This window comes from Sceloporus undulatus, chromosome 5 (assembly GCF_019175285.1).
Source record: "Sceloporus undulatus isolate JIND9_A2432 ecotype Alabama chromosome 5, SceUnd_v1.1, whole genome shotgun sequence".
Taxonomy (NCBI): Eukaryota; Metazoa; Chordata; class Lepidosauria; order Squamata; family Phrynosomatidae; genus Sceloporus; species Sceloporus undulatus.
The window spans coordinates 59088003-59099953 of NC_056526.1; the positions used below are offsets into that span (position 1 = coordinate 59088003).

Genomic DNA, 11951 nt, shown 5'->3' on the forward strand with positions numbered 1-11951 from the left:
TCAGTACAAGTGACCTCTCCAATGGGGTTGTAATAGTTTATAAAACTGCCTCCTATTGTTCCAATGATAATTTAAAAATAAATCCCCAAAATACAATTTGTATGTAACTTAAGTTTGCATGGAATAACCCCATGCTCTGAAGAGTAGCATCAAGTGTTTTTTAAAAAACAAAACGGCATTAGAGTTACTACTCCCAATAATCATAACATGATTGATTACTACTATTATAATTATTAACCTTTATTTATAAAGCGCTGTAAATGTACACAGCGCTGTACATGCAATCTTTTTAATTAGAAAGTTCCCTACCCTCAGGCTTACAATCTAAAAAGACACGACACAAATATTTACATATTTGCTCAGAAGTAAAACCTAGTGAGTTCAACGAGACTTGCTTCCAGATAAGTGTGTATAGGATTACAGCCTGAACTTATCTAAACCATTTTAGGGACATGAAACATAGTGTTTGTGGACAGAACAACACTTTCTAAAGGCCACTGACCATATATCAAAGATTTATTGTTGCTGTTGTTGTGTGCCTTCAAGTCCTTTTGACTTATGGCAACCCTCAGGTGAACCTATCATGGGAGTTTCTTAGCAAGAGTTGTTCAGAGGAGTTTTGCCACTGCCTTCCCCTGAGGCCGAGAATATGTGACATAACCAAGATCACCCAGTGGTTTTTGTGGCTGAGTTGGGAATCGAACCCTGGTCTTCAGAGTTGGAGTCCAACACTTAAACCATTGTGCCACGCTAGGTATCAAAGGTACCAAAATGAAATACTAGGGGGAAACTGAACACATATCAAATATGGGAACACATACTGTGGCCTTCCTACATCGAGAGACAGGTAGTTTCTTAACTACTGGAAAAGAAAAACAACTAGATTATCCATGATTGTCATTCTTTGTTGGGAAATTCTTTGTCTTAACATAAAAAAAATGTAGATGGACACACCGGAAAGCCTCAGGAAATGAGGAGAATGAGAAATGCCAGCAATAGGCAGTGCCAACTCCACAAGGGCAATGCAAGTAAAGTGCAAGCAGATGGGTGGAGTGATTTATACTTGCTGCTTCCTCTGACCTCAATGTCAGCATTCTCCTTCCCAACTCTAAAGGGATATTCAGGCACACAGACTTTACCAGCAACACACGTTACTAAGTTAAGATATTAATCTCTTTACAAAAATGCCATCTCCTGCTTGCTTTAAAGAATATAAAAAAATAATCTGGTGTATTCAAATTAAGAAACATTATTTGAGTAATAATCCCCAAAGCAAATATGTTTCTTCTCGGCTCAAAAGTGGAGGCAAATGACTCATTCACTTTTCACCTGGTGACAGATTCTATTTGTGCTGTATTTTAGTTTGCGGTAGTCATAACTAGGACCAGGTTAGAGCTCACCTTACTTGTCACTGCCAGTCCTCTTTCACAAATTTTGAATTCATTATTTTTAATACCTGGTGACCTGAGATGTGACTGGTTTGTTTGGCAACTACCATAGCTGTTGAACGTGGATCTCACGCATGACAACAGCTGAACAACAGTGTAATTAAAAACTCTAGTCAACAAACAAAAAGCAAGTGTGTGTGCTTTACTGTAAGCAGTTTTCTGACTTAATGAGGGGGACACAGAGAAAGTACACTTTGGCCTCTTTCAAAATTTGGCAACAAATGGAAAAACATTTTGTGCTTCCTCACCATCTTGTTATACACAACACTGTAATAAGCCTCCAATAGAATGGTTGGATTAGTGTGTTGAGGGGGAAAGAATGGGTTAAATCCAGTTTTGGATTGGCCAACCCCTCTGGCCAATGAGAGAGGAAATCAGGAAATGTATTGCACTCACCAGAGTTTAGCACTCAACTATCATCAAATTTCCATTTTAAGTGATTTAAAAGAAATCACTTCAAATGTATCACGGCAGATTTTATTCATCCATATATTCATAGCATTTCAGTAAGGCAGTATAATCCTCAAATATCCTGTTGTAGAACGGGAGTGGGAATCATTTAGCCCTCCAAATCATGTTGGGCTATAGCTCCGTACATTTTCCATCACTGGCTGTCTTGGCTAGGACTGCTGGGACCTGCAATCCAACACCATCTGTGCATGCTTCTAGACATTTGCACAACACAATTCCCAACCCTGCTCTAGAAACCGTCTACTCATTGCAACATACACTCATCCCTCCACATTCGCTGGGGTTAGGGGCACAGGACCCCCGTGAATGTGGGAAAACAGTAATAACAAAAACTATGTTTTTACTAGAGAGAACAGGAATCTCTAGGTCCTCCAGTGCAATTTTGTAATCAACATCTGCCAAATATTGACCATAAAATTGCGCTGGAGGAGCTACAAATGCCTAGTAGAATGTTCTCTCTAGGAATCTCTAGATCCTTCAGTGCGACTTTTGGTTAAAGTTGACTACAGATTTGAACTGGAGGACCTAGATATTCCTAGAGAACATACTCATACAATCCATGAATAATCAAATCCGCAAATGTGGAAGGATGAGTGTACTTAAAACATTTAGAATTTAAACATAGTAATTCAACAGCTCCTGAACAACATAGTTGATTTATGCTAATGACAGAGACTAGAACATCTTAATAAATACTTACATATTAGTTTTTCAAAGTGCAGACTTAGCAGACTTCCATTATGGCACCTCACTAATCCCTAGAACAGTCCTATTAGAACAGGCCAATACTATCCTTATTCTGTTCTAAGTGTTTAGGATAAGATGTCAGCATGGTTGGTTCTTTCAAAAAAATACTGTTTAAGATGTTAAACTTTAGCTGTTGTTTCAATAAGTATTATATTTTCTGCTACTACTATTTCACAATGTTTTATATTATCCGGTCATTATTTTTAAGCATTTGCTTTCACCATGGTAGCTGCTCAGAAAGGATTTTAACTGAAGAGTGGAATCCAATAAAAATAAATAGGAACCAGAATGTGCAGCAAAAACTCCATAAAGTAGTAGTAAACAAGTAAAAGGCCTGTGCATTTTATCTGCATGACTGGTGGAATATCTCAATAATAAATGTTTCAGGGATTTGAGACACGGTTCTCTCCCTCAGACACACCTAGTGCCAACACTAAAGAAATATTAAAAAATCATTTAGCCTGATACTTGGACTAAGGAATAACTAATGGTAAAGCTCATCCTGTCCCTTCCTCTCATATTACACCAAGAGGCTGAAGTGGAAACACGTGGCATCACTGCTTGTTGTGCCATAATTCTGTGTTGCTACTAACAAAGCACCCCCATCGCCCACTGACTCTGTGTCCTTCCTTTTAATGCTACAGCCATGCTCCTCCTTGGTTCTTTGTCTTCTTATCTATCACTGATATACAGTATCATTGTCCCTGATCTTTGTCCCCCAAATTCTGTCACCCACAGCCACTCAAAGATCATCCTATAAATGGCTACAGCTATCTTCCCTTGCTTTCTCAAATCTTAGTTATGGCAAAAAGTTCTTTTGAGCACATCTGCATGGAGCCACTACTTTTCCCCCTTTCAACCTCCATCCTCTTCCCCTTGCACACAATTTAGATTGTAAATCTGTGGGCTGGGATAGTCAAGTTACCTATTTGTTTGTAAATTAGTCTGGAGCCCAATTGGTTCAAGGACAATGTAGAAATGCTTTAAATAAACAAGCAAACCTACAACTCACAGTCCTAATCCCTCCTTCTGTGAAACCTTTGCCTTCACCAGTATTTGGGAATATCCGGCCCTCCAGCTGCTCTTGGATCACAACTCCCAGCAGCCATAGCAACCACAGAGAGGGACAATGGGAGTTGTAGTCCAATAACATGTGGAAGACTACACTTTCCCTCTTTTTGGCTTACTCCTTTACATCTCTTCCTCAACAGAATTTGAGCCTAAGATACACATACCTACATTTGTTTGTCTTCATCCCTTGCTAGTCTTGCTTCCCATTTTATTTCTTCCTTCCATTTCTTTTGGGGTTTTTTCCTATCTTGCTCTCCTTCTGTTGACTTTCTCTCCTCCCTTTAACCCAGATTGCAAGACACTTGCAGCAGGAACCTGCCTCTGTTAATATTTCTCTGTAAAATGCTATGCACACCTGCGACACATAGAACTGAAATCAAATGTATTGTTCATACTCCTTATCTATCTGTTCCTGCCCACTTTTATCACCAACTACATTTCGACATCAGTGCCAAGGAGTGGAGGCCAAACTGTGGCCTGTTGAGATCATAAGGAATGCTTCAACTTGTTGCCTTCAAGCCATCTCCTAGCAACTACTACAACTCTTGCATATTAAAAAAAGCACTTAGGAATAGCCAGAGTCCACTCCCTCATTAAGGGGCAGATTATGACCGTTTTAGGATCATGTCTGCAGCCCAGATTTCAATTATAACCTCAGTTCATAACCACTACTGTCACCCTGAGACTTTCTTCTGTGTAAACACTAGATCTTACCCTCACTATTCCACTATACAAAAAGTTCAAACACTTATCTTTTAACTCAGAAGATGAACCTGTTAGATCTAACAAGACCACATCCAAGTATATCTTTAGTTGTTTTAAGAAATGTGCAGCTCAATAGCAAAAAGCCTATTACCTATTACTTTACAACCCAGTTTATTGCAGGATCTTAAGTGTCTTTCTCACAGAAAAGTGATTTATTAGTTTTGGGGAAATTAATTTGGGAGAGGACAAGAAAGTGTTTGCGTTTGACACCAAAAAGCACCACAAAAGTTTTGATGAAGCACAATTTGACTGTCAACAGAGTCATGTCAGAAACACTTATTACAGCTGGTATTACATTTTACAACCTTTAAGTCCAGAGTGTGTGCATGCTTGCTAGCAACATATATGCTTGATCTCTAGTGTGTGATCTTTCTATGTGTGAAGCATGAAGTAAAAGTCTTAAAACAACCTTAGTTAGCTGAAGGGCCTAGGAACATAGTGCTTCTCCTGACAATGTGTGTGTTTGCCTTCAAGTCCTTTCAACCCTATGGCAAGCCTATCATGTGCTTTTCTTGGCCAGTTTCTTCAATGCGGATGTGTGTGTGTATCATTTTGCCATCCTCTAAGGCTGAGAAAGCATGACTTTCCAAAAGTCATCCATGGCCTAGTGGGGATCAAACCTTGCTCTCCAGAGTCATAGTCCAATGCTCAAACCATTACACCACACTAGCTCTTTCTCTTTCATGGGAATATCCTATGTACAGAGGGGACAGAGCTACTTGTGCCACAGTAGTTGGTACTATAGCAGTTGAGAACCAGCATGGTGTAATGGTTTGAGCATTGGTTTATGACTCTGGAGACCAGGGTTTGAATCCCCACTCAAGCACAAAAACCCACTGGGTTACCTTGGGCAAGAAACACTCTTTCAGTCTCAGAAGATGGCAATGGCAAACCCCCTCTGAAGAAATGTGCCAGGAAAACCCTACAATAGGTTCACTATAGGGCACACAACAACAAATACAAGTTGGTACTACGAGAGAGTGAAGTACATCTATTGTACAAATGATTTGTGCCTTCTAACTGTTTGGCACCGGACTACAAATCAACATATGCTTTGCCAATGAACATCCTTTCGATGGCTGGATAAGTTTTCCTTTTTTAAAAAACAACTAACTGCTTTATTGCCTCCAGAGCTGGACTATAGAGGATGGCCACTGGTTCCAATTATGCGCTTTCCTGAAAATCCCAAATCTGTTTGCCCATGAGGGTTATGGCTGAAAGTGACACATGAGCAACCAACTCTAGACAACCACCACATTTCGGTCACAACCTCTTCCACCCAAACAGGCTCTGGAAATGACCCAGAGGCAAGGCTCCAATGAAGCATCTTTTGGACAACCTTAAAAAGAGTCCCAGGTCTCTGGAAGTCGTGGTCAATACTCAAACCACTGCCCCACACTGGCTCCAGCTTCTTTCTTTGGAGACCCCTTGAAAGATGGGGGGAGGGATAGGAAAGGGCTCATCTCATGTTTTGGAGGGGAGGGGACATATTTGGGTGGGTGCAAACCTGGAAAGAGGGCTCTTTGGACTCCAGCTCCCAAAACTGCCCTGTTCCTGGTTGGGGATAATGTGAGCTGCAGTCTGCAAAAGCAACTTTCCTAAAATGAATGCTGTAAATAAGATATACATAACTAAGCTCTGGGTATAGATCTCCTCATAGTGAGAGAGCATGGTCTGAGCACTGGACTAGGACTCTGGGGACCAGGGTTTGAATCCCACCTCTGCCCTAAAACCCACTGGGGACCTTGGGCAAGAAGAAGCCACACTCTCTCTCAGTCCTGAAAGCACCAAACACAGGCTACGGCAATCCCAGAACCCCATCCCATAGAGCCGTGGCTGTTAAAGCGGTGTCAAACCGGGTTATTTCTGCAGTGTGGACGCAGCCTGACCTCAAAGGAGAGGACAAGGCACCGCGGAAAATGTAGGACCTTCCAAAAAAAGGGAGGGCATGAAAGAATACAAAGCTAAAGACACTTATGTTAAATGTAAAGCGATGCTTCTCAGTCCTGCTCAAAATGGAGGGCATTTTGAAATCCCTCCCGGAGGAGGTTGGGATGGAGGAGGTGTCCCCCTGAGATTATGGAAGCCCTCCTGGAAAGAAGTCTCCTCCGGCCGGGGGAAGAAGCGGCGGCGTCCTCCCTACCCGCCTGGCTGCCTGGACTCACTTGTTCTCCCGCCGAGCGGGGCTTGGCTTTCCCGGGGGCGCTGCGGAAGAAGGAGGTGCGGGCGGTGAAGAAGAACTCCTCCGACTCGGACTCTTCCCAGCTGCTGTAGCCGCTGCTCATGCTGCTGCCCCTGAGACTGAGGCTGAGACTGAGGAGGCTCCTCCGGGGCAGGGGCCCTCTCCCTGCCTCCGCCTGCGCCGCCTGCGCCGCCGCCGCCACATGGGTCCCTCGCCAGGCAGCCTCCCAGGCAGCGCCCTCCGCGGCTACTGCCGCTTCGCCCCCGGAGCCTCCGCCTCCTGCCCTGCTGCTCCTTCCCCTCCTCCGCCACCTGCAGACTGGACCCAGGGAAGGAGGAGGGACTGAGGGAGGGAGGGAGGCAGGGGCCAGGCAGCACGGCCCTCCCTCCGCCGCAGCCTAGTTCCCTCCCTTCTTCCCTCCAGGGGGGAGCCCCAGCGCCAGGGCGACCACTGCCCTCCTCCTCCTCCTCCTTCCCCAGCCTTCCCTCCAGCAGGGAGCCCCAAGTGGCCTCCATTTTGAGCAGGACTAGTCAGGGAGCTTGCCTGGGCTAAGAAGCATGGCCTTGTGTTTATGCGAGTGTACTTTGGAGCCTTGTGTTTGCTCTTGGTCCCCTGCTGCTGGGCCTGGCTCCTCCTCCTCCTCCTCGCCTTGAGAACACCTTGAACCTGGGGCCAAAGGGCAGCCAGTGGGAGAGGAGGAGGAGGAGGAGGACCTAATATCCGCCTGAGAGAGAGAGGGTTTGGTGAAGGAAACAAAAGAAAGCCTCAGCCCTGGAGGCCTCATGGCGCAGGAGAGGGAAAGGGCTGTGGCTTCAGCATTGGGCTTTACTCTGGAGGCCAGGGTTCAAGTCCCTCCTCCTCAGCCATGGAAAGTCAATGGGGGACCTTGCCTGAGGCACACTCTCTCAGCCTTATGGGAGGGCAATGGCAAGCCCCCTCTGAACAAATCTTGCTGAGAAAAACCCATGATGGGGTCACCATAAGTTGGACATGACTTGAAGGCACACAACAACAATAAAATATTGCATCTGATGGGCCATATTATACCCACATGCTAGATAGTCTCTTCTCATTGAATCATAGAATCCTAGATTTGGAAGAGACCCCAAGGGCCATTGAGTCCAACCCCATTCTGCCATGCAGGAACTCTCCATCAAAGCATCCCCTTTGACAGGTGGCCATCCAGCCTCTGCTTAAAGACCTCCAAGGAAGGAGACTCCACTACACTCCGAGGAAGGAGTGTGTTCCACTGTCAAACAGCCCTTACTCTCAGGAAGTTCTTCCTAATGTTGAGGCAGAATCTCTTTTCCTGCAGCTTGCATCCATTGTTCCAGGTCCTAGTCTCTGGAGCAGAAAACAAGTATGTTCCCTCCTCAACATCCATCCCTTCATGCCCATGACTTAGGTTTGCCATCAGTCCAAAACGACTTGGTGACCAAATGTCCTCCTTTTCCAGGACACACCCTACATTTCAACCTTCTTTCCAGTAGGAATGGCAAAATGTCCTCCATTTTGAGCAGGACTAAGAAGTATGGGTTTACATTCATACAAGTGTGTTTTCAGGTTTTTTATTTGGCCATGTGCTATATTTTTCTTGAATGTCCTCCATTCAGTATCTTGTCCTCCTTTGCCATTAGCACATCTGGTCACCCTGCCTGGACGCAACAAGACACAGGTCTTTGCCTGTGTCTTCCAACATTGTAGAGGACCGTCCCTTGCTTCTAGGGCAGGTCGGCTCTTCCAAACAAACCCTGGCTATCGCTTACCTGATGCAAATTGACTCTGATTGCTGAAAGGACGTTTTCCAAAGTTCTGGTGGTTCACAGGTCTAGCAAGCAGAAAGGGTCGGTGTGTATTAAAGCAGAGTTTGTTGTTGATGTAGTGTGCCATCAAGTCATTTCCAAGTTATGGCAACCCTATCATGGGGTTTTCTTGGCAAGTTTCTTCAGAGGGAGTTTGCCACTGCCATCCTTTGAGGCTGAGAGAGTGTGACTCCCCCAAGGTCACTTAGTAGATTTGCATGGCCAAACCAGGATTCAAATCCTGGTCTCTAGACTCACAGTCCAACGTTCAAACCACTACATCACGCTGGCATAGCAGGACCCAATAAATGCCCTCTTTTCCTCCTTCCTCTGTGGCTCCTGTTGGACTGGCCAGTTTGTTAATGGTATGATTAAAACCCTGATAGCCCCTGAAGAGTGGGGTATAAATAAATTATTGTTGTTGTTGTTGTTGTTTTCATCAATGTGTAATGGATCGATGGTGCAGTTGACCGTTTGTGCGCATGTGCAATCAATTGGCAAGTGGTAAAAAAAAATTATGGGCAGCAATGGTGCTGGCCCCTTCCCCCATCTCCACAACAGCATGTAGTCCCCACATTCTGGTTTGTACTGGAGCAAACTGGGAGCTATGTTGCCTCAATGTTTAGCCCAAGAATGTGGTTTCACCTCAGATTCCTCCCATGTTAGCTGTGTGTCATTTAAACTGGTAAATGTCAAAACAGGGTGAAATCACATTTTATTGTTGGGCAGCCGCGGGTAGCCCCGTAGTATTATTATTAGTAGTAGTAGTAGTACCCCACTTCCCCCCCCAAAAATTGAGACTCAAAACGGTTTGTCTAAAAACGCAGTACAATTAAAATTAAAAACTTACAAAAGTGACACTTAGAATAGAATTAAACTATTACACTGTTAAAACAGATTAATAATTTAGAAGTAGAATACAATTTAAAAATATAAAAGTACTTAAAAACCAAACATTTTAAAATAATACCACACCATAAATACGTTTATAGCAAGAAATTTTAACGAGTCTTAAAAGTGACAGCGGAAACACGATAAACATTTTGAAAACTTCTTCAAAAACATTTGGAGAAAGCAGTTATAAATAAAGTTTGTAATAAAGCGGAACTGTAAAAAAAGTTTCATAGTCGGTGTTCAAGAGCTTACCTACTTTGAACACCTAATTGAAGGTTGTTAAAATGAGAATGTAGGTGATAGAACAAAAACAGTTGTTATGTGAGCATTATGATGGCTGGTTTGCAATGCTTAAAACCATGCTAAGATGCTTGGAATTGCTTTCATGTAGGGCTTTGCACTTGTGTTCATTAAAGCCGCTGGAAAAATTCTTAACTATATCAATGCAGGAAGGGTTTGTCCTATGGAAGACATTGTTTTGTACTAGCTGTTTGCCAAGTATCACAATACAAAGGATGTGAGCCTCCACGTTCTCATAGCATAAGTTCTGCTGAACTAAGGTACCTCTGGGATGGAAAGTATGTTAACATTTTTTTTATTTTTGCGTCCCTCCACAGAGTTTTCAAACATTATCTGTAGAATTATGGACTAGATAAATATGTAGAGTTTGTATGTTGAATGTAAACATTTACATTTGAATCACATTGTAGGTGAGGAAGACACCATATTTTACAAGATGATTTGCATCAGATGACAACCATAACAGAATTGTTTCTTCAACCTCTCCTGTATAGGCCAGTCTGTTACATGTGAGCATTGATTCTAATAATTCAACTCTAACCAACAACCAGAGAGAAGACAATTTACATGAACATCACCAGATGATCAATACAAAAATCTAATAAGCTACATAATTGGAAGCAGAAGATGGAGAACCTGTATCCTTGCAGCCAAAACTAGACCAGGTACTGAATGTGGCACAGATTATGAACTATTTATATCAAAAAGCTGAAGAAGAATACAAAACCAGTAATCATACCAAAATATGATTTGACCAACATCTCAGCAGAATTTACAGAAAATATAAGAAACAGATATGAGTTATTAAGCATAATTGACTGGGTACCAGAAGAACTGTGAGCAGAAGCCAAGGACATAGTCATGCAAGAATGCAGGAAAACACTATAGGTGGTCAAAAAGAAAGAGAAGAAACAATGGATAACAGATAGAACACTTCAAGCAGTAAAGGAAAGATGAAAAACTAAAAGAAAGGGAGATAGAAATTGAGCCAGGTCCATTAATGCAGCCATTAAATGACTAATATGCAAGGATAAAGAGAACTACTATAATGATCAATGCAGAGAAATAGAACAACAATAAGAAAAAGGAAGAACAAGAGACCTTTCCCACAAGATTCAGTAACTCAAAGGGAAGTTCAAACGAAGGGTAGGGATGCTCTATGATCAGAAGAATGTACTATACAACAACAGCTGCATCAGCACTGCAGAAGTCTGCATCCATACTGCAGAAGTAAACCAGGTTGACACCACTTAAACTGCTACAGCTCAATGCTATGGAATTTTGGGAACTGTAGGTGGGTTACAGACTGCCATTTTGGACGTCCCCAGGACGTCCCAGTTTGAAAAAGGGGCGTCTCTTCTAGACGCCCCTACTCCTATTACAGACAGAGTCTGTAACAAATGGCGGTGGCCGTTCCACACGGCCGCCGCCATTTTGACATAGTGGACGCTGTGCGTCCGCACATCACACCCTGGAAGTGACGCCGCAAGTGCATGACTAGCGCCTTGCGACATCTTTTCTGGGGCCCAGGAAGGAGCGCGATTTTTGCGCTCCTTCCTCGGAGCGTCCGGGAGCCACGTAGTTTGGCCGCTGTGGCTCACAGACGTTGCAAGCGGCGGCGGCAGGAGACCACTGCAATCCGGCGGTATGTAACGTGCCGTAGTTTTCTGTAGCACCAGAGTTTTCTGACAGAGAAGGCTAAATGTCTCACAAAACTACAGTTCCCAGAATTACATAGCATTGAGCCATGGCTGTTAAGTGGTGTCAAACTGGATTGTTTCTCCAGTGCAGATGCAATCAAGAAAGCTATAAAAAGACAGTGGAAGCGACGGACAGAAGATGATAAAATGAATGACACCATGGAATAAGCAACCATATAAAGATTAAACCCAAATTCTAGAAAGCGAGGTGAAAACTGAAATAAGAGAAATTGGGAATACCAATAAATAAATAAATCACCAGGATGAGATGATACTCCAGTTGAACTGCTACCATCCACAGACAGAATCAACTCAAGTGTTTACTAAAATATGCCAACAAATATGGAAAACAAAATTATGGCCAACAGACTGGAAATGATCAGTATACATTCCCATCCACAAAAAGGAGACACAAAAGACTGCAATAACTATTAATTTCCCATGCAAGCAAAATTATACTCAAAACTCTGCATCAAAGACTCCATTCTTATATGGAGAGATAAATCCACATTGTAAACATATAATAATAATAATAATAATAATAATAATAATAATAATAATAATAATAATA

The 11951-nt window shown here is 43.0% G+C and overlaps 1 protein-coding gene across 4 annotated transcripts in view; it reads right to left on the reverse strand.

The window, feature by feature from the left end:
- The window catches only part of RASSF3 (Ras association domain family member 3), an 80775-nt gene that overhangs the window by 23420 nt on the left and 45404 nt on the right, over nt 1-11951 (reverse strand). Inside the window, exon 1 of one of the 4 annotated variants that reach the window (XM_042468448.1) lies at nt 6668-7005. The exons of the other annotated variants lie outside the window; for them this stretch is intronic. Coding sequence (XP_042324382.1) covers nt 6668-6787 — 120 coding nt within the window. The 5' untranslated portion in view covers nt 6788-7005. Of the gene's footprint in view, nt 1-6667; nt 7006-11951 lie in introns of those variants that run through there. 4 annotated transcript variants of the gene reach the window in all.